The sequence below is a fragment of the Babylonia areolata genome, chromosome 10, assembly GCF_041734735.1.
Source record: "Babylonia areolata isolate BAREFJ2019XMU chromosome 10, ASM4173473v1, whole genome shotgun sequence".
NCBI classification, from domain to species: domain Eukaryota; kingdom Metazoa; phylum Mollusca; class Gastropoda; order Neogastropoda; family Buccinidae; genus Babylonia; species Babylonia areolata.
In genome coordinates, this window is record NC_134885.1 from 29878216 (window position 1) to 29901994 (window position 23779).

The window sequence follows — 23779 nt, forward strand, 5'->3', positions numbered from 1 at the left end:
TATTTTTTTTATGTTATATAGTTTCAAGTTTAGTAAAAATGAGAAGCCAACCAACTGTATACAAAAAATCAAATAAACAACAGCACTGAGGTGGTTTCTTTTCTTTCTTGGCATCAAGCAAGCAACTGTCCTGCAAATTCTCTACAAGTGAGGAAAGAACAAGCCTCCTAAAACTGTGTGCAGTGCAAGAAAATTACAGCAAAGTCTCAAAAAAACACTGTCCAGTCTACACAACAATTCTGTTTTGAACAACAGTTCCTGCAAAAAACCCCACAAAAACCCCAAATACATCACTCAACACACCACAGGGTTCACAAAAAGTTAAGGACCACATGGGAACTTGCAAAGTCTTTTTTCTTGGGGGGGTGGGGGGGGGGGCATGGTGAAATGATGCTGAATTTTCGGCAAACAGCGTATTTACAGCCAACGTAATCAGCACCACTCATAACCAGCGGTACTTTCTTGCACATGCACTTCCATTCATCATCCAGCATGGTCACCCTATCACCTTAGTGCCAGAGATCAAACAAAATACAGAATGTACAACAAAAACAACAACACAAACAATAATTATCAAAAAACAAAAACAAAAAAACCCACACCTTTGCTGAAGGTTTTGTCCAACCTTCTGCTGTAAGGCAAGGTGTAAGGAGGGAAGGGGTGATAGTAAAACGAAATCTCTCATCTACCCTTCCTATCAACAGTCACCAAACTGGGCTTCAACACTTTTGTCATGGGCATGCTGGTAGTTTATGGCACCTCCCCCCTCCCCTCTTGTCTCCCTTGAGAATCAGTACCAACAACTCTCCTTCCCTCTCTCGTGTTATTTCTTATAAATATGATGCTTATTAGAATGTTGTTTCTTTTCTCGTTTTTCTATGAATTTGTTCACATTTACTCATTTCTTGGGGTTTTCTTCATACCTTTTCTTTAGACATTTTTCCCTTTCGAGGGCTGGAGAAAGCAATTGTTTGCTTACTCTAATGCTATCGGAAATAAGATCCATGCATTCATTCATTCATCATTCATTTATTTATTCCTTCCTTCCTTCATTCTTTCTCTCTCTCTCTCACTCACTCTATCTCTCTGTGCAATTGAGTATTTGAATTTCATGTATGTTTTTCTATAACCTTTTGTTATTTTGTGAACATTTTGATTTCATTTCTTTTGCCCTGAGGGCTGGATGTAAAAAAGCATATACATGCTTATTCCACTTGCCTCATTAAAAAGATTCGTTCGTTCATTCGTTCTCTCCCCCTCCGTCCCTCTCTTTCTCTCTCTCTCTCTTCTTTCTCTCCACTGAAATGGGCCTTTGGCCTTATCTGTAAACCATTCAGACTGTCTCTCTCCTTCCCTAGCTCCCTCCTCTCTCTCTGCCTGGTATGTACAGCTGTCTCAATTCCTCTCTCTCTCTGCCTGCTATGTACAGCTGTCTCAATTCCTCTCTCTCTCTGCCTGCTATGTACAGCTGTCTCAATTCCTCTCTCTCTCTGCCTGCTATGTACAGCTTTCTCAATTCCTCTCTCTCTCTCTGCCTGGTATGTACAGCTGTCTCAATTCCTCTCTCTCTCTCTGCCTGGTATGTACAGCTGTCTCAATTCCTCTCTCTCTCTGCCTGCTATGTACAGCTGTCTCAATTCCTCTCTCTCTCTCTGCCTGCTATGTACAGCTGTCTCAATTCCTCTCTCTCTCTGCCTGCTATGTACAGCTGTCTCAATTCCTCTCTCTCTCTGCCTGCTATGTACAGCTTTCTCAATTTCACCGATCAGGGATGAGCTGTATGAGCTCTCTTTGCAAAGTTTACTTAGCATTAAGAATTGTTCCCCAGGTCTGCAAAGTCAGCACAGAACTGAGTTTACTTAGTGTTAAGAATTGTTCCCCAAGTCTATGGAATCAGCACAGAGCTAAGTTTACTTAGCGTTAAGAGTTGTTCCCCCAAGTCTGTGGAACTGGCATAAAGCTAAGTTTACTTTGTGCTAAGATGGGTTCTCCAAGTTTAGACCAAGGAACTTTCTTTATGTCAAGCAAACTCAGTGCTGCTAACATCGCTTATTGCAGCCCAGCCCCTATAGATTCTACAGCCAAGACTGAACCAAGCGTGTTCTTCAGCTGCTAACATCACTTATTGCAGCCCAGCCCCTATAGATTCTACAGCCAAGACTGAACCAAGCGTGTTCTTCAGCTGCTAACATCGCTTATTGCAGCCCAGCCCCTATAGATTCTACAGCCAAGACTGAACCAAGCGTGTTCTTCATGGCCTGTCTTTTTTTCTTTCTTTTCTTTTCCCTCTTTTCCTTATTTCTCACTTCTCTACCAACCTGTTTAGCATGTGTGTGTGTACGTGCTTGCATACATGTTGTTTTTGTTTTTTTTCTTCTATATGCGGACAACACAGAAAAGAAATGTCCTTTTCTTTAAGATGGTGCAATGCTGATTCCAGTGTAAAGCCAAGGTTAATGGTGTGCAGGACTATCTGAGAGCTGTGTGTGCAACACCTCCCGACTTGCTGACAAAGAACAAAGAACGTGAACACCATCAATCTTCCTCTGGTGTACATATGTACTCTATGTGACCCATTCAGTGGGAAAAAAAAAAAAAGGGCTTTTTTCTCTCCTACCCACACACACCTATATGCATAGCCTATCGTTCTTCTACCCCTTTCATGCATAATGCACCGTTTGAAAAAACAAAAACAAAAAAACAAACCCAACAACTACACAATGCACTGTTTTTTGTTCTTATATTAACCATACAAATCACATCAATGGTAAGCAAACAAAACACACACAAAAAAACTGGTCTTTCGACTAAAATATATTCATAATACAGAGAAAGAGGAAGATAGAGTGTGTGAGAGAGTGAGTGTGCATAGGTGTGTGTGTGTGAATGCATGTTCTTGACACAACTGTCATAAGCTTGTAACTGAATTAATAAAGTTAAAATGGAACAGCATGCAGAAGAGGAAAAAAAAAGAGAAAAGAAAAAAACAACAAAAAACAGAAGTGTTATACTGATGTGTTTGGAGATGATGAATTTTGTATCATGAAGGATGGTCCAAAACATGTCAGTTTTACAACATATCTAACACACAGGAGACATCCATTAAATCTAACAGCTTTAGCAATGTAACAGTTGAATAGCTTTGGTTTTACTTTGCTGTCCCGTACCTGTTATATTCTATAGACTGCTGCATTATCTTACAGGCAGTGAGAGATTAGTGTGGTATGCAGTGACAGAAAAAAAGACCAGGAAGTTCTGGTTCCCGTTTTGTTATATTCACTTGATTAAAAAAAAAAAAACACACACAAAAAAACCAACAAAAGCTCTCTCAGCAAACTTTCACAAAAGTAAAACAAGTCAAAACGTGGGGGAAGGTTGGGTGAGACAACAGGAACAAACAATTTCACAACTGACATTCCAACCCGGGTTAAGTCATGACGCATTTTCATGTACAACCCATAACACTTTTGTGTGCTGGGGCAACCCTCTGGATAATATAATACACACTCCACTGACTGCAGTTAAGAAATTCACTTAACCATGTTTTCCATTGCCCTCCCTCGAGGTTTGTGGCTGAACGAGGAGACCCAAATGTCAAACTGTACTGAATTGGTTAGAAAACTTCCAGTATGATTCACACAAAGTGAACATCTACTGCGACTGTGCAAGTCAGCCTATGATAAATTGCACAACCCCCCCACAGTGGGGACAGGGCTGAGAGTGGCAAGCCCCCACCCCCACCCCCCCAAAAAAAGAAAAAAAAAGAAAAGAAAAAAGGTGGGGTGTGTGGGGGGAAGGAGACACTTTTTCCAAGGGCATTGCTGCATAACTGACAATGACAATCGGCAAAGCCTGAGTATGCAAGATGACAAAATTCCGGTTTGGGACTTTTGACAGGATCGAGAGAGAGAGAGAGAGAGAAGTGGAAGGTTTTGTTAACAGTCACGTCATTTTAATGCACTTCATCGCCCCCTCATACACTGATATGACAGTGAATGGGAAATGCCTGTGCTGAAGTGAAGGGGAGGGGGGTTAGGGGTGCAGGGGGGGTGGGGGGGGGAGTGGGGGGGAGGATGGACAACTTAACTTTCCAGAGTCATCTGTTGTGCCCTTGCTGTACACCGCGGGACTAGTGGCATGCAGACAACTTCTGAAAAAGCTCAGCTTGGAAAAAAGCGTTCCTGGGGCGTATGCACTCACAAATGCACCAAAAAAACCCCAAACAACCCCCCCCCCAAAAAAAAACAAACAAACAAACAAACAAACAAACCCGCATGCACTTCATACACTGACACATACACAAACAACCTCAGCAAAACACACACACTTCATACACTCACACACAACATTTTTTCATTGGGAAATAACATCCCCACTGAGGAGACAGCACAGACACTATAAAGAAAAGAGAGGGGTGAGTGTGTGTGTGTGCATGCATGAGCCTGCACCCGTGCATGCATGTGTGTGTGTGTGTGTGCGTCTCAGTGCGAGGGTGAGTGTGAGTGTGTGTGTGTGTGTGTGTGTGTGTGTGTGTGTGTGTGTGTGTGTGTGTGTGTGTGTGTGTGTGTGTGTGTATGTGAATTGTGGTGTGATTCTCTGTGTGTGTGTGTGTGTGTGTGTGTGTGTGTGTGTGTGTGTGTGTGTGTGTGTGTGTGTGTGTGTGTGTGTGTGTGTGTGTGTGTGTATTGCACATATGTGTGAGTATTGTGTAATCTTTGGGGTTTTTCCGCAATACTAAGCCCCATGTCCTTGTTCAAGAAATAACCACCATCGCACAGTCCAACCATGACCTTCAGGTGACAATGATCAAAATGCAGACTGTCACATTTCCTGTATAAACAGCCACTGCTCTGCAACAGCCCCCCCCTAAGCCTTGTACACCTATCACAACTATTGTTATCACATATCTTAAGATACATGTCCTAATGTTTATACACACACACACACATCTCACCTCGATCTCCACACCATCTTATACCATGCTTTTTACCCATGTTTTGATTAGCCTCTATCTCCATGCCATCGTATGCCATGTTTTTTTGCGCATGTTTTAATTAGCATCACCTGATATTCTATTGTCATTTCGTGGACAATCTTTATATATCTATTAATGGACTCTCCCACAAGCCATCCCAATACTTTTTTTTTTTTTTTTTTTTTGAGAAATGTGACTATCCTGGGTCAATGGTCCCACTTGTCCCACAGTTCTTGATAAATGTTGTGATCAAAATTGTGATGCACTCTTCTATTTACCATGCCCTGAGTTTACTGTGACTAAGCGTTAAAATGCAGTGTTCCTCCAGCCTAACCGAAGTTAACTGATTACCATGGGGTGAACGTAACAAGGTTATATATACAGAAAACTTTGTTGTGGAGGTTTTACCAGTCACCATGGAGTGTTATAAATCTTGGAATTGTGGGCTGTAAATGTAAGTGTCTGTTTCTTATGGGTACACACACACATACACACACACACACACATATATAGCAAAACAAACACACTTCATACACTCAGATACAAGATTCACCTATTGGGAAATAAAACCCCCTGAGGAGACAGCAGAGACACAAAAAAGTGAAGAGGTGTTTGTGTGTGTGTGTGTGTGTGTGTGTGTGTGATTGTCACCAGTGTATGAGAGCAGCACACAGCCATAGCTCTCTTGTTAGAGCTAAGCACACACACACACACACCTCCCTCTTCTCTTCCCAACCCCCTGCCCCCCACCTGTGTGTGATCTGTATGACTGGCAATCAGTTCTCCTTTCTACACTTGCCATGTGCCATGCACCCCAATGCGCCTTTGTCGCCTGAATAATTTTACATTCTGCTGAACAGTCTTTTTCTTCTCCCTCTTCCCCTTCTGCTTTCATGGGCTGCTACACTCCCACGTTCACTCCTATGCGAAGAGTAGCTTTGTACATGCATGACCCTTCTGATACTCTTGTTTCCCCGGGGGGTGTGCAAGCTGGGTATGCTCGTTTCCATAACCCACTGAACACTGACATGGATTACAGTGTCGTTTTAACACTGTTGCACACCTGATTCACATTCTACAAGTGTATGCACCCAAAGGGGGATCAGATCCACACATCTGTCGACCTGGAAGACTGGAAGAAAAAAACAACCCAGGGGCACTTAACTTAGACTGAAATTCCCAATGCTTTCACAACCAGGATGTTGCACCCATCCTGCTGTGCGGTAAAACCCTCCCCACCCCCCTCATCTGCCCCCCCCCCCTCCCCCCACTATCTTGGAACTGGCTCAGAACTGGTAGCAGGACAACACTTCACAGCACTGTCGGTGGTGACACTACGTTATCAGAGGGGCAGGCCAGGACCTTGTATCTCAGCTAGTGCCTGCTTCACCCACTGTGACTCTGCTGACAAGGGTGGACAACTGCAGTGCTTGGTTCCCCCCCCCCCCCCCCACACCCCTCACCCCCAGACCCCCCCTCACCTTCCCCCTGTTCATCCTCTTCTTCCTGGGCACATTACTGGTGTGGAGTGTTTGACATCACTGAATATGTGTGTGCAAGGTTTGTTTAAGAGGGGTCTGTATTTCATCACAGAACAAGTAAGCATCCTTCTGTCTCAGGAGATTGTGCATTGGGTGATGTTTCTTAGTATTCTGTCACAAGTCAACAAGTAAAAGAATGCAAAAGAAAATAAAATACAACCACCAAAAAAAGAGATTTTTTTTGAGAAAAAGAAAATGCATTAAAACAACAGGGGAACATTGAAGACAAAGAGAAGTAGATCAATTCACACACACACACACACACACACACACAGAAAAAAGAAAAGAGAAAGAAAAAAAAAGTACACAACATGGACACAACTTTCAAGCAGTCACACAACTGGGCAATTTCTCTCCTTCCCTCCCACCCTCCCTGTCTCAAACACACACACACGCACACACACACACACACACAGATTCTGATGAAACCAAACCAGCCACATGTGATGTATGTATAGTGCAGTTGCGGGCACCACAAACGTCAAGGACAATGGCAAGGGTCATGACCCTTAACCCCTGACCCTGGTCAAGTCCACAGACATGGGTCTCACAGCACCTAAATACCGTGACTGATGTCCACCACAACATGTGGGTTCAAAGCTGCTGACGCATACCTGTTGGTTTCAACAGGTGTAAAGGGGGCCGTCTGTGTGTGTGTGTGTGTGTGTGTGTGTGTGTGTGTGTGTGTGTGTGTGAGATTTGGGGAGATCTATAGCCCTGACTGCCCAGCAGGCTGGAGGCAACACTACTGACAGGCTACGGTCATGGGTACATACAAAGCATGGTGTACTGGATAAACCGGACGTCTTTCAGATGACCCAGAGTTACCAGAATTGTACATGTATAGCAAGGTAGTGGTGTGTGTGTGTGTGTGTGTGTGTGTGTGTGTGTGTGTGTGTGTGTGTGTGTGTGTGTGTGTCCCTTATTATGCTATCTCAGGTGAGAGAGTGAGCGAGTGAGTGCACAAATGTGATCAGGACAAAACACCAGTCAAACAGTGTTAGTCACTTTTTTTTTCTTTTTTTCTCCCCCCCAGGACAACATATGTGTGTCTTTGTGAATCTCTCTCTCTTCCTCACTCTCTTTTGTGTGTGTGTGTGTGTGTGTGTGTGTGTGTGTGTGTGTTTTATAATATACGTGTGTGTGTGTGTGTGTGTGTGTGTGTGTGTGTGTGTGTGTTTTACAGTATACACATGCTTAGACGCATAAAAGGAAATTTTGCACCATTTGTACCCTCCCTCCCTCCTTCCCCCTATAACTCCCTCAAATGGACATGTACCTAATGAATTTATGTATATTTTTTTTAATTCCATCTGTGACTGCAACGCACTACCCATGCATGCCCAGATCTCATGTTATAGTTGTCCTTATAGTTATACCTGTCACACACAGGTGTCAAAGCCCTCCTCTTTCAGGTCCCACACCCTCTTCTCTCTGCACCCACCTGAACGTCTCTCAGTCAATGACAACAACAACAACATATTTGTATTTGTATTTCTTTTTATCACAACAGATTTCTCTGTGTGAAATTCAGGCTGCTCTCCCCAGGGAGAGCGCGTCGCTACACTACAGCGCCACCCATTATTTTGTATTTTTTCCTGCGTGCAGTTTTGTTTGTTTTTCCTATTGAAGTGGATTTTTCTACAGAATTTTGCCAGGATCAACCCTTTTGTGGCCGTGGGTTCTTTTACGTGCGCTAAGTGCATGCTGCACACGGGACCTCGGTTTATCGTCCCATCTGAATGACTGGCGTCCAGACCACCACTCAAGGTCTAGTGGAGGGGGAGAAAATATCGGCGGCTGAGCCATGATTTGAACCAGCGCACTCAGATTCTCTTGCTTCCTAGGTGGACGCGTTACCTCTAGGCCATCAATCCACGTGTGTGTGCGTGTGTGTGTGTGTGTGAAAAGAACCAAAAAAAAAAAAAAAAACCCAAACAAAAAAAAAAGGTGTGGGGGTCTTGGATAGGAGGAAGACACTTCACTGTTTTGGACAGAATAAACTGTCCATGTACACTGCTTCGCTTCACCTTTGAAACGTCACACATGAACAGGCATGTACCCGGAAGTTTCATAACATCCGGGATTCCACACGCACACCCTTTCACTTGAAACTGCCTTCATCGTTTCTCATGTGTGCTGTCACGCTTCCTGGCATCTCACAATGTTAAGGAGGGCCAGGGGGAGTGGAAAGAGGGGTGTGGGGTGGGTGAAGCCTGGTTGTAAACGTCTGAACTGCCTTGTTGTAAATGTCTGAATTATCTTGTTGTTAATGTCTGAATTCCCTTGTAAATGTCTTCTTTCCCCGTTGTAAACATCTTAATTCCCCTGTTATGTCTTCATTCCCCAACAAAGTGTAACAAAGGTGAGCAGGATACACCCAACAGCTGTGGTAGAGTAGGTACTTAGGTAGTGTCACAACCTGACAATGAGAAGGGCTAAGGTTCGATCCCCAAAAAAGAAATCCCACACATTAAGTTCGAGGCTTTTCAGCACTGTCCTGTGTCCTGCACAAACCTAAGGATGTGTGTGTGTGTGTGTGTGTGTGTGTGTGTGTGTGTGTGTGTGTGTGTGTGTGTGTGTGTGTGCGTGGCTCCTGACTGGCCAGACCACAGCACCACAGCTGACTTTTTCTTTTGATGTAACCCACCCCATTCATCACACAAATACATTCTAAAACTACACAGTAATCAGTGGTTCTTCAAAACAGTTTGAAATATAAAGTGACAAAAAACAACAACATGCATATATATATATATATATATATATATATAAGAAAGAAAATAAGTGGTAACACAATAACAATAAGGCGTCAACAGAAAAACAATCCTCTACAGTACCTGTCTGGTAAAATCTTTCTCCATACACTGTCACTTTTGTCACTTTAACAAATTGACCAATTGCTTTTTAAGAATTTTTTTTTAAGTGACCGCATACTCTCCACCATTCTTTACTTTTCCATACACGCAACTTCTTCTTCTTCTGCGTTCACTCGTATGCACACGAGTGGGCTTTTACGTGTATGACCGTTTTTACCCCGCCATGTAGGCAGCCACTCTCCGTTTTCGGGGGGTGTGCATGCTGGGTATGTTCTTGTTTCCATAACCCACCGAACGCTGACATGGATTACAGGATCTTTAACGTGTGTATTTGATCTTCTGCTTGCATATACACACGAAGGGGGTTCAGGCACTAGCAGGTCTGCACATATGTTTACCTGGGAGATCGTAAAAATTTCCACCCTTTACCCACCAGGCGCCGTCACCGTGATTCGAACTGGGGACCCTCAGATTGACAGTCCAACGCTTTAACCACTCGGCTATTGCGCCCATCCATACACGCAACAACTTGTATGCTGGTGCATGCACGTGTGTGAAACAAGAGACAGAAACCGAAAAAGCAGACCATTTCAAACATGTAAAGTGTGATGGCCTGTAACCTTGTTCTAACATTCTGATCAGAACCCAACATTAGCCTAATAACATACAGGTCAGTAATTTGATGGTTCAAACATCTTGCAAAACAGATACAAAACACTTTCTGGTTCACTCGTAGCTCATATCTGGTGTCATAATTAGTGAGTTACATAACTACAATGGAAAAAAAAACAAAAACAAAATAAAAACAAAGACCCCAAAACAAATAAAAAAACAAACCAACAAACCCCCCCCAAAAAAAAAAACACAAAAATTCTTGGGCAGTGAGACAAATGCACAAACACAGAAATAAGAAAATCAATGAGAACAAACCATCCAAGAGGTCAGTAATGAAAATCCACATCATATTCTACACATTATTTACAGCAGACAAACACGGTGGCACTGCAAATTCCTGTACACACCCTAAACACGTTCACATACCATGTGCACAGAGAGGCAAACATGAAATCAGAAATGTGACCACCACAGAATTGTTCTCACAGCAGATCAAACACAGCTATCGTGGGTTAGTGCAAGCTTAGATGATGGAACATGGAAAAGGCAGTGAGAACATCTCTTGACAATAATACGTATGTACAGGCTTATTCAACACCCAATAAACAACTGTTGTCAATATGTATAAATGCTTATTCACCACCTGCCAACAACTCGGTCAATATATATATATATATATATATATATATATATATATATATATATATATATATCTATCTATCTATCTATCTATCTATATATATATATATATATATATATATGCTTATTCAACACCCACAAACAACTCTGCCAATATATCCATACTTATCCCATACCCACAAACAACTCTGCCAATATATCCATACTTATCCCATACCCACAAACAACTCTGCCAATATATCCATACTTATTCCATACCTACAAACAACTCTGTCAATATATCCATACTTGTTCCATACCCACAAACAATTCTGTCAATATACTCATACTTATTCAAAACCCACAACTCTCAACTCTGTCAATACCTAAGTATGTTCATACTTATTCAACACCTACAAACAACTGATCTGAGCTGAATCCCACAAATAACTCATAAAAATGACAATTACTGCTTCATCACAGAGCCAGACTCTGATTTCATCCCCATGACAAACACAAGAGATAAATGACATGGTAGATATGGTTATCAATACAAAGGCAATGCACGCACATTCGTGGTGGATCCCAGTCATTTGGGACTTGCACAAAACACACCTCCTCGTCCCTTTTAATTCAACTTCACTGCACATGTAAAGTGAGCAGCTTACAACTATTCAACACGATTCTCATGAAAAGGTTGACATGTGAAATATACTATCTATCTCAACTGTAAGTATACTACAACAAATCTGCAAACAAACAAAAATTGTGTGTGGAAAAAAATGTACAAAGCAAATTACAGGAAAGTGAGGTTAAGGTATATGATAGTCAGTCGTGTCCGACTATGACCATCAGAACAGCAGAGGAGGCAACTGCTGTTCCGACTATTTGAGCTAGAATTTGATTATAGTGGAGAGTGTCTTGCCCAAGTACATCCCCACTCTCTCGGCCAAGAGGGTTTTAGGACAGTCGGCGTTGGGATGGTTCCCAAAGGCCAACTAGCCCACAAGGCTGCAGCACTAAGAGCCAGTGCAATTTTGCCTCCTAGTTTGAGAGTCATAGTCCTTCACAAAAGACTAAGCTGTAAATGGTTTCCCACTGACTGGAGAAACCATTGCAATGGAGGTTAAGGTATTGGAAGAACAAATCACTGACAGCCCTAGGTCTGGTGAGATGAAAGTAATTCTGTGCAATGTGAATGCTGGTGCCAGCAAAAAAATGTATTAGTGTGGCACAAGCTGAAACAGTGGCACAAGCTGAAACAGTGGCAGCATCAAGACACATCGGTTCCGTGACAATGGCTGCCTGTGGGTCAACATCCATCTTTCTCCCAATATCCGCTGTGTCCATGTAAAATATCCAAGGCTGGCTGGATGCACTGCCTAAATGTCATCACTTTAACAGCATATTAATTAGTCATGCTTTTAATTACATAATCGATGATGTTGACTGTCGCAGAACCTCACAACCACAGACTGGCCAAGTACTGAACTATTGTATTGTATTGCATTACTCATTTTTGTCACAACAGATTTCTGTGTGAAATTCGAGCTGCTCTCACCAGGGACAGCACATTGCTACACTGAATATGCCACCCATTTTTGTTGGTTTTTTTCTGCCTTCAATTTTATTTGCTTTTCTATCAAAGTGGATTTTTCTACAAAATTTTGACAGGGACAACCCTTTCGTTGCCATGGGTTCTTTTGTATGCGCTAAGTGCATGCTGCACAAGGGACCGCGGTTTATTGTCTCATCCGAACGACTAGAGCTCAAACCACCCACTCAAGGTCTAGTGGAGGTGGAGAAAATACCGGCGACTATGGGATTTGAACCAGCACGCTCAGATTCTCTCACTTCCAAGGCAGACGTGTTACTCTGCTAAGGATCACAATGTAGAAAAAAAAAAAGCAGACTTCACAATACATCAACATCACAGTTGTCTTTACAGGTGGCTTGCTGAATGACTGGCTGGCTTCCACAGGGACTCGAAAGGTTGTATTCTATCCCGACTTTGAAATGAGCATCAGCATGACAAAAGCAGATGCCGGGAAAAACAACAACAACTATCATGTTATTTGTTACTGCATTAGAGCCTGACACATCAACAGCTAAACACGGTTATAAGCTGTTCCATCAATCACGCTCTGCAATCATCACAGTCAATGTGAAAGGTCAGATAAGCAAAAATTCACACACAAGTCACACATACATTTTCTTTTTTTTTTTTGTTTTGTTTGGTTAGTTCTATCTTGATCCTTTTCATTTCTTCTCAATCGTTTTTTTCAGCATGAAGTGAAACTCAACCGCTACATCACAGAAAATCAAACAACCACAATAACAACAACCCAAAAAAGAGCGTATAAGAAGCGTTGGCAAGAAACTTGATCTTGCTTGTTACAGACTAAAAAAATTTTTAAAGCAAAAAAGTTATGATGTCCAGAAAAAAACCAACAAAGCTCCCCAAAAAGCGAAACTGGTAACAGCGGGGTGGTAACAAGGCAGCCTTGTACAACTAGCACTGCACTGGTCTTTACCCTCCGTGTCAGACAGGTCCACGGCAGGTTCTGGAAAACTGGTGTCCACGTCCCAGCCTGCCGAGTCAGGGGGCGGAGGGAGAGCCTCCCCCTCCACCTCAGCGCCATAAGACACCACCGCGGCGCCGGAGGGGACCGGCTCGTCCGTGTCCCACTGGTAGGCGGCCACATGGGCCACCCCCTCCTGCTCCGTGTCCACGACTACAGACAGAGCCATGTGACACATAGGGGCGGGGCCCACAACCAACAGTCACACCCCCCGACATGGTCCGGTGAATAAAGAACAAAGCAAAAACAACACCCCAACAACAGTCAAGTACGAAAAAAACACAAAAAAACCAACAATAACAACAACCAAAAACAACGCCAACAGCCCCACACAACAACAGCCACAACACCAACTGAAGTCAAGTAACCCCACCCCCCCCTCCACCTGATGACCATGCTCAACCGTACAAGTAAAAAAACCACTACAACAGCAAACATCAAGTGAAAACCAACACCAAACAGTCAAACTTAAAAAACAACAACAACAACAAAACCACACACAAAAAAACAACACAAAAAAAAACCTTCACACACAACAACCCCCCCCCCCCCCCCCTCGCACACATAGACAACCATCCCCACCCACACCCTCACCCACAAGGACTGACCTGCAAGGCGTGGCGGGGTGGAGATGACCACCACACTGGTCATGGAGCTGCACACGGACTGCCCCTTCCCCTTGAAGTACTCGTCTGTGGCGCGGTCCACCACCAACATGGACGTCCGGTCCCCGCTGCTCTTGATCTTCTGGATGACCATGGCGTGCGTGCTGCTCTCGATGTTCTCCCCGTTCACCTCAATGATGCGGTCCCCCTCCTTCAGGCCGCCCGTCTCGGCGGGGGAGTCCGGGTCGATCAGGCCGATGTACTGACCGGGTTTGTCCTTCTCCGCGTGCAGGTTGAAGCCGTAGCCGTCAAAGTCGGGCCACTTGCACAGGTTGCACAGGCGGGGCACGAACTGAGAGCTGTTGTCCTCCTGCTCTTCGGCGGCCGCTGTCTGCTGCTGGGGTTCCGGGTCGGTGCCGTTGGTGTCTTCCGTCACCACTGCCGCCGCTGCGACTGTGACTGCTTCTTCGCTCTGTGTGGCTTCTGCACACATCACAACGTTCACACCGTGTTACTGTTCGGAAGGTGAGGAACAACGTAGCAGAATGGTGGAGACGCTGATCTGCCGATATGGTGCCCAGCCATAGCTCACCCCTCTCCCCTCCCCTGCCCCCTGAGGGTCTAGGTAATGGTTCGAATCCCGGTCTCGCTCTGTCTCTGAGTTTGCATGGAAAATCGAACTTGGTGTCTAGTCATTCTGATGAGACCGTAAACAGATGAGACCATGTGCAGCACATGCTTGCCACTCTGGAGAAGAAATCCACCCTGATAGGTACAAAAATACATATATATGCATGTACTGAAGGCATCACTAAGCATGCTGGGTTGTGATGCTAGTCATACATCTGCCTGAAATTTCCAGCAAAAAAAAAAGAAAAAAGTTTGTCTATGCATGTCCAAATGCTACTACCAAAGATGATTACAGGTGTTTGAAATGGTCTGAAAGTATCTTCCATCCTTCAGCAGCAAATATTTTCTATGTACAGTACATCTATCTTGACAATCTGCTCCAAGTGCCCTACAAAACACACCTGACTGTCCTCTCTACTACTGTCATTCTGAGGGTCCTCGGTTCAACTGTTATCAGCGCTTGGGGGATTACGTGAGGAGATCTCCCAGGTCAACACCAAGACAGACCTCCTCAAGTCTTTATCCCTTCATGTGTACACACATGCAGGAGATCAAATATGCATGTCAAAGACCCCATACTCCATGTAACACTGGTTGGCCTAGTGGTAACGCGTCCACCTAGGAAACAAGAGAATCTGAGCGCGCTGGTTCAATTCCCGTAATAGCCAGTATTTTCTCACCCTCTGCTTGATCCTGAGCGGTCGACTGGACACAAGTCATTCTGATGGGAAGACAATAAACTGAGGTCCCGTGCGCTGCATGTAATTAATCAATGCACGCAAAAATCTCACAGCTACAAGGGCTGTTCCTGGCAAAATTCTGTTGAAAATTCCGCTTCAAAGGAAAACAAATTGTGAATACACTTGCAGGTAGAAAAAACGAAAATGGGTGGCATTCTCATTATAGAGACACACTCTTCCTGGGGAAAAGCAGCCCAAATTTCACACAGGGAAATCTGTTGTGACAAATTTGATTATGGTGCTTAGAGCCTCACCAACCACAAAGGCCTTCTCAAGTATCAGTATCAGTAGCTCAAGGAGGCGTCACTGCGTTCGGACAAATCCATATACGCTACACCACATCTGCCAAGCGGATGCCTGACCAGCAGCGTAACCCAACGCGCTTAGTCAGGCCTTGAGGAAAAAAAAAAAAAAAAGCGTACATACATAAATAATAATTATGATGGAAAAAAAAGAAAGAAAAGATAGTGGTAATGAAAATAATGATAAAATAATAATAGGCTATCACCTACTTCAAGGGTAAACAGGCACAGTAAAAAACAATCACCGCTTTCATTTTTTAAACTTTTAAAGTAATCTCCAAGAGTTTAAAACATTCAAATCTGATCATATAAAATAAAATAAAATCCAATCCACTTCCTTCAAAATGTCAAATACAAAAACAGTAATTCAATAAAGTTCAGACATGCCCTGCATGCAAATCCACCAAAACTGAAGTAGGACTGCCTAAAGGGAAGGGTGTAAAAGGCAATACATGAGAAAGCCCACTTGTATGTCCCACCCTGTTGTCCCCTCTGTCAATGTGCAATCAATGGTTGGTTGGGTTATTCATTCCTGCACTCATTGGTATCTCTAAAGGTGGCAGAATGGTTTGGGTTAAGATGCTTAACTGCCAATACAGTGTCTTTGAGGGTCTGGGAGAGGAAAAGAGGGAGGATGAGAGGGAAGAAGTGCGGCAGAGTGAGACAGAGAGGAAGGAGGAAGAGAGGAGGGAGTTGGGGAGAGGAGAGAGGGGGAGAGGGAGGGAAGGAGATGGAGAGAGGGGGAGAGGGAGGGAAGGAGATGGAGAGAGCCAGACAGACAGAGGGTGCTGTGTAAGAGACTTACAGAGAAACAGAGACAAAGACAGAAGCAGGCCATTGCACAAGAACCTCCTGTCGTCATACTTTTTGCAGAAGGCTTTGTCAGACTCAAGTGTTTGCCATTTTACCCAGATCAACTCAATCAACTTCGCAGTACTTCTAACACACGCAGTGAAACACTGGACATACATCCATCTGGCAAGCAGGCTGGAAAGGGAAACTTAGTAACAGCTCACAGTTCTAACTCACTGCAGAGTGCAACGGGCTAAATAATTATATTTAGCCTTCTGTGTTTCAACAAAAGCTGTGGGCTTCGAATTTCAGCGCCAGTCAACTTTTTTTTCTTCTTCACCCTTCTGTCATAAAGAACGAAAGCAACGCCCTCATATCATCCAAAGACCCAAGGCCTGAACAACTTTAATAAATCCCCTTAAGTGCTTTTTAAACGTTTGATGTACGTGCATAGTGACGTCACTGATGACGTCATCAGAACAAGTGAAATAACTCTGGAAGGCTGAAAATTCACAGAGTTTTTTTTGTGGAATATCTCCAGACCATTTTCTCGGATTTTAGGCTTTTGTTTTAGTTATTGTTTTATGCCTGTTTCTACTGTTTTCAACCGTTTTTCCCCTGGCACTGAAGGGGTTTTATAACTGAAAGGCGTCAGCCAATAGGTCGTCAAACTCAACTCTACCGACCTCGGCCATTAACACAGTGTTTCCCAGACTGGTCGAGCATGAACAAGGACCGCCCAATTTAAGGTCTGTCTCGGTCCGGTGTGCTGGGTTTCCCACAGAAACCCGACTGGCCAAACGGAGCAAAAATTTTAATGTGCCGCCAACGATGTGCACAAGTTCGACACGGTCAGTTTGATGCCACTGGTTAACAGGGTACACAGCAGGGATTCGGTGCTGGTAACCAGTACTGCTGAGGTGCTAGCTAGTACCCAGTACTACTGACACCCCCAACCCACACCATCCCCTCAAACAACCTACCCCGACACAGTCACACACACCACACCCTCTGCGGCCTTATGTTCTTTTTTTTTCCCCTTCCTTCCCCCTTCTCTCTTTCCCACGCAGGTGGATGAGGAGGATAATACCACAGTCAAAAAATATGGGTAAGTAAGTACATCCACCTCCTCACCCCCCCTCTCCCTGCCCACGGGCCAAACGGGGCCCCCTCCCCCCCCTCCCCAGTGAAAAGTCCAAATTCCACTACGAGTGACACTGACAAGAATCGTGCAGCCAGCCACTCGAGTGTGAAACCGTGTTGGGAAAACACTGGAGACACACCAGTCTGAGAAACGTTTACCACAGTTCAGTGGTGGCGGCTTGAATTTATTGTCAGTTCTCTGCCTTCAATGGTCCAACAGAGAGAGAGAGACAGACAGACAGACAGACAGACAGAGTCAGAGAGAGATCCATTTCAAAGGTGTTAGGAATGTTGTCCCATTGCTGTAGAACAGTGCGATCAACTGTCAGCAATGGTACTGTGCGTGTATGTATGTGTGTGTGTGTGTGGGGGGGGGGGGGGGGGGCGAGGGGGGGGAGGCACTGAGCACGTAACTTAGTTAATAACCCACAAGTGACCCTACTCACATCACAAACCTGGAAGTTCACTTGTCACCTCCCCACCTCCACCTCCCCACCCCAAAATACACACACACACACACACACACACACTCACACTGATCCACCCACTCTCTCTCCCCACACTGGTTTCCGAGCCGGCAATTTGCACCCAGCACAAAATTGCAGCCAACTAGGTCTGTCATCCAGTCTGTCAGCCCCCCACACACCACCCGCCCCCACGTTACGTGCCACCAAATAGCTGATGGCAATCTGCGACAATACAAGTAAAGGCAGCACTGAGCAAAACGTCTGATTGCAGTGTACCTGCTTATCCCGACAATGCAATTGGCGGTTTGAACAACTGGTCCGGAATAACAAGGGCTCCACAATACAGCCGACAACTGTCAAGATACACCACACACACACACACACACACACACACAGAGTTTCTGCCACCGTTCTGCAAGCAAGGTTGTTGGCAACTGTCAAGATTCACCACACACACACACACACAAAAGAATTTCTGCCACCGTTCTGCATGCACGGCTGTTGGTTTTGTATGGGTCATTCACAGCTTGGCATCCTAATTAACGTGGTTACCCATACTGCCACGTATGGCAACATGCATACATGTGTATGTGTGTGTTTGTGTGTGTGTGTGTGTGTGTTCACCCTTGCCTTACCTCTTCATGACGCTGCATATATTACTGGATGTGAAAACTCATGGACCTCATATTCACTTAGAGATAAAAACTTCACTAACCCCCTCCCCTTCAACGTTGGCTGTATAAATTTTACAAACGATCGACGGAGTTTGAAACATTTCCTTTCTGTCACCCCCTTTACCCTCCCGACTATGCCCTTGTCCATTCTGCTGAATATCTGTCCCATTTTATATCTTTCAATTCGTGTAGGATATGTACGTGGCCTTAATTTCCTTATCTTCTGTAAATTTCACAATAACGAACGTTGGTTGTAACACTGGCTGTGATCAGCCATGCCACACAAACCGGGTACAACCCCCCTCAAAGAAACCAACCAACCGAACCAACCAACCAACCCCCGCTCTGTGACAGTTCAATTCCCTTCCTCACCAGCAGTGATGGTCTGGCCTGATGGTCCCGTGTCAGTGCCAGAGGAGGGGTCGGGGGAAGCACCACCACCACCACGACCAGTAGCAGTAACAGTAGTCAGGACCTCCTGCACCAAGGTAGCGGCCATCGTTTCCACGATTTGTTCTAGGGGGCTGGGGGCCTCGGTCGTCTCCTCCTTCTCCTCCTCACCCACAGGGGGTGTGGGGGCCGTGTCCGAAGCTGTCGTTGCCTCCCCTGCCCCTAATGTGTCCACGGGGCAGCTCTCCGCCGTTGCTTCTTCCCCCGTCTTGTTCCCCTTCTCCTCCTCACCCACAGGGGCCGTGTCCGAAGCTGTCGTTGCCTCCCCTGCCTCTAATGTGTCCACGGGGCAACTCTCCGCCGATGCTTCTTCTCCAGTCTTGTTCCCCTTCTCCTCCTCACCCACAGTGGGCGTGGCGGCCGTGTCGGAAGTCGTCGTTGCCTCCCCTGTCCCCAGTGCGTCCATGGGGCAGCTCTCCGCCGATGCTGCTTCCCCCGTCTTCTTCCCTTTCCCCTTCCCCTCCTTCTCTGCCGCCGTGAGCGATCGTGATCGGGATCGGGAGTTACCCATTGGTGGTCACGGTGACTACTGCTGTGCGCAACGGCTTGTTCCCAAGGACCGTAATCACAGCTGTTCAGTATTCCCAACAACGACGCGGTGAATACAGCTGTCCAGTTTATCAGTACAAGTTCCCAAACTTCCTAGTTCCCAGGAGAAAAAATAACAAGGTGATGACAGCTAGTTATCCACTTTATCATCAAACTTCAACCAGGTAGTTAGTATGTGACCTGTCCACTTAAAGAAATGCGTAACAATACAATTCCGGTAGCAGCAGCACCCCCTCAAAATGTTGGCTCCTGACGACCTTGGCACAAACGGCGCTCTCAACAGCAAAGACAACCAACCAACAGTCCCTGAATGTCTCACTGTCAACCGATGTCACCGATCAGTGGCCCGTCACTTTTTTTTGTTTCCTCAGAGAGAACTTGCTGTCGTTGTCACCGTTCACAAAGTTCGCCGCCCATGGGTGCTGGTGCTTACGCGACCAGCACGTGCAGCACGCTTCGATCAACGACAGTTCACGATGACTGTGTGTGTGTGTGTGTGTTAGGTGACATCCCGATTCGCCTTGTCCCAGTTCGTCCATGTATTCAGTTGCCCTCTTTCTCGCTTTGTGTGTGCGTGTACGTGCGTGTGTGCGCGCGTGTGTGAGTGAGAGAAAGAGAGGGAAAGAGTGTGTGAGAGAGAGAGAGAGAGAGAGAGAAGGGGGCTGACTGCCAGAATAGGCAAAACGGGAACGGCGGATAGGCGAAACGGGACAAAGAGTCCAACTCTTGAGAAAGTCACTGACGGTGGTGGTTGTTTCAAAGGGTAGGCGAAACAGGAAATTGGAGAATGGGACCTGCGCCGTGTGTTCGTGTCCAACACTACACAGAGGTTGACCGTCATGTGTGTGATGATGACACCCACCGACTCCCTGAGGGAACGGGAGTGTGGAGAGAGTGGCAGGGGGTGGGGTGGGGTGCGGTGGGAGGGGGGCGGGCGGTCAGGAACTCAGTGAACATTTTGTTGACCATCCCCCACCCATCTCTCCATTCTCCCCTCGCCCCTGCCACCCCACAATTCCCGAAACTCCCTTTCTGTGTTCGCGACTGCGTGTGTGTGCATCGCAGCTCTCTCTCTCTCTCTCTCTCTCTCATCGCAGCTCTCTCTCTCTCTCAAGAGAATAAATCATGCGAAGATTGACATTTATCACTAAGTGCACCGCCCTTTAGCTTAGCGTTTGATACGTGTAATCGAGAGAGAAAGATACATATACATGCGCGCGCGCGCGCGCACACACACACACACATATATGTATGTATGTATGCATGTATGTATGTATGCATGAGTTTGATTTATCCATAGCACATTTGATACATATACCTACTACCCATCTATGTTCACCTGGATTCGGTTTCCTTACCCCTCCACGCCCTTATTTACTTTCTTTTATCTATTTATTTTAGTTTATTCATTCATTTATATTTCTTTTCTTTCTTTCTTTTTCTTTTTTTTTTAGGGCGTGTATATAGGCATGTGGCCTGAGTACGATTCAACCATCTGAATATATATATATGTAAAAAGGTGTTGTTTTATGTGGTTCGATTCTGATAGAAGAGAGAGGGGAAAAGACAGGGGGGATATGGGATCAACTAATCATGCACTCACTCGCTCCAGTCTCTCCTCACATCAATAGCAGGGCCACATGGAGTGGTTTTTATAGAGTGTTTACTTTACAATACAGCACACAGTAAAAAGATCATCCTACACCTAAAGCAGCACCTATAAGCAGCACGGTAAAATTCACCCTAAACCTAAAGCAGCACATCTGGAACACAAACACACAACCAAAACCCAGGTCAGATAAAATCTCAAATATCTGGATATCACTGACATAAAAGGCCTATACCCTCTCAGCACCTTTCATCACATGTCCACCAGTATGCACTCCTCTCACACAGAGATCTATGTGAGCTTCATCAAGCTTACCTGCCACCAGCAGTGACATACCAATTACCATACTGTGTACAATACTACAAAACATATCACTGACCAATACAACCCTGTGTTCCAACTCAAGTTACCCATCATTCAATTAAACTGTGTGTTACCATTTCCAAACAAAATCTCTTTGCCTTCACAAAGTGTCCAACTGACAAGTACATGTAAGGAAATTATTACTTCCAACATATCTCTGGTAAACAGCAATGTACAACAACATAGCACTGACCCTCAATGCTCTCATAGTTTACCAACTCATTAATCACATTAAAATATGCTTTCCCACTTTGTCTGAACAAAGTAAACCACTGACACATAGCACAACTCCTACACATGTTACCACAACAACCAACAACTCAAACATGTGTTCCACAACACTTGCTGTTACCCCCATGTGTACACACACACACACACGAAAAACCCTCAACACACACTGACATTGTGTTAGCCTTTTGATCTGTTCAGTTCACACTGAACCAACACCACCTACTATATACAAAACAAGTAATACATCAAAAATACAGAACAAGATATTTGTAACCAAATAGAAAGGGGGGGGGGGGACTCAAAAGATTTAGGCCAGTACTTCTCTCAGTGGGTAGCTTTCACACATTAACCCCTTTTCTTTCCACAAGCCACAAGATCAACTTAAACTGGCTGTCCACTGACATAAAACACTATCCCAACACAACTAAGTTATCAACATAACATAAAACCATTACAAGTCATGTACTCACAGCCTAACAGGGATTTCCTTGTTCCTCACATCACTGATCAGTCAGTCACCCTGTGTCAGTCAGTTCTTCTGGGAGACAGCTAAGAAGTGGCTGTGCTGACTGGTTTTATCCCTTCCCCCAACATACTGTGTATACTAATCTAAGCTACAACACTCACTCCCCTAACTAGTTGAACTAAAATAACCAATCTTTGCTTGTCCTAGTGACGCTATGTGAATGACTGACAGATTCACTGCTTGATCCCAGTTCAACAGATTGATCTGATTCGCTGCAATTCAACCCACTTGTTTCTACAACATTCTGTGATGACAGGTTCACCCGTTTACGTCACAAAGAGATTGGGGAGACGGGACAATACAACTCTGGGCCTGTTAGCCGGCTTGATCAAAGTTCGAATTAGCATAACTTTTCCCTAGCTTACGTTCCGAAGTCCCGCCATCTACATCAGCTGCGTTCGTGGAAGGGGAGATGGGGAACGACTTGAAAGACAGACCGCCACACGGGATGTTCTGCTCAGCACGGGAATTGCGGCAGACGTCGCACAACCGCACGTGTTCCTAGAACTGGGACTGGTGACGCGGTGTCGCGGACCAAAGGCGCCGACTAGGGAGTGGGGTGAGGAGGTGGAGGGGTGGAAGGGGGGAGGATGGCGTGGTGTCGGCACAACCTCAAAGACTGGGCTTTGGACGGAGCGGGAAGGGAGATAAGAAGGAAGGGGGGGGGTGCGGGAAGGATGGGGAGGGAAGGGGGACAGAGTGTGGGTGGTGGGGGGTGACACTGCTGGCACACTATAACACCCACCCCCGGCTTTTGAATGCAATGTCCTCATTGCTGCTGACCACATGCTGACCACTGCCGTCATCAATTAATGCTAATGGGGAGATTAGTTCTCTAACCCAAAAATTAGCAAAAACATAAACATGTGAAAATGAAGACAATACAGCACAAAAGAAACCACCAAAAATACATTTCAAAATGATAAAGCTGTACATAACACCATAACCCCAAAAAAAGCATACATAAAAAAATCAAACGGGGAGCTACACAATGCCAAAATCAACACCAAGTTCCAGCTGACACAATCACCAACCACAAGCCCTGGAACGGAGGAAAAAACACAAAACAGCATAGCATGACATATACAATTTTCCTTATCCACAAATTACCCTTAACAGGCTTCAGCAACAACTCCAGCCAGTGCCAGATGGCTCGCATCAAACTTGTCCCTAATTCTAGCCCTACAGGTTGACCCTGACAGTTTCCCACCCCTGTCAGTCTGATCTGGGACCATGGCACCTACACATGTCCCGTGCACCCCAGGCTTCAGATGAGACCTGGTGCTAGTCTCACACAACCTCGAGAACACCAGTTGGTGTGACCCTCTGGGAGACTCGACTGCATCCTGGCAGTCTCCATTACCTGTGCCCTCCCTTGTGGCACATGTACCAGGAACACCTGGATCAGGTGGTATGGGCAGCAGCACCCATTCACCCTGGCAAGGATCATCCTCACAGTCACCCCTTGTCCTGACTGGAGTCTTTTCTTTCAGACTCGGATCCAGCCTCCTGAGACTATTGGGCAAGTCTCTCTGGTTCTCATTGTGG

General features: G+C 45.3%; 1 protein-coding gene across 5 annotated transcripts in view; it reads right to left on the reverse strand.

Moving 5' to 3' along the window:
* LOC143286930 (Na(+)/H(+) exchange regulatory cofactor NHE-RF2-like) overlaps positions 1–23779 on the reverse strand; it is a 91180-nt gene that overhangs the window by 39914 nt on the left and 27487 nt on the right. For 4 of the 5 annotated variants that reach the window (XM_076594886.1, XM_076594887.1, XM_076594889.1 and 1 more), the window contains exons 2-3: positions 13759–14238; positions 13103–13303 (exon numbers count right to left, since the gene is read on the reverse strand). In XM_076594886.1, coding sequence (XP_076451001.1) covers positions 13103–13303; positions 13759–14238 — 681 coding nt within the window. The remainder of the gene's footprint in view (positions 1–13102; positions 13304–13758; positions 14239–23779) is intronic. The other variant, XM_076594888.1, reaches the window with a different exon arrangement.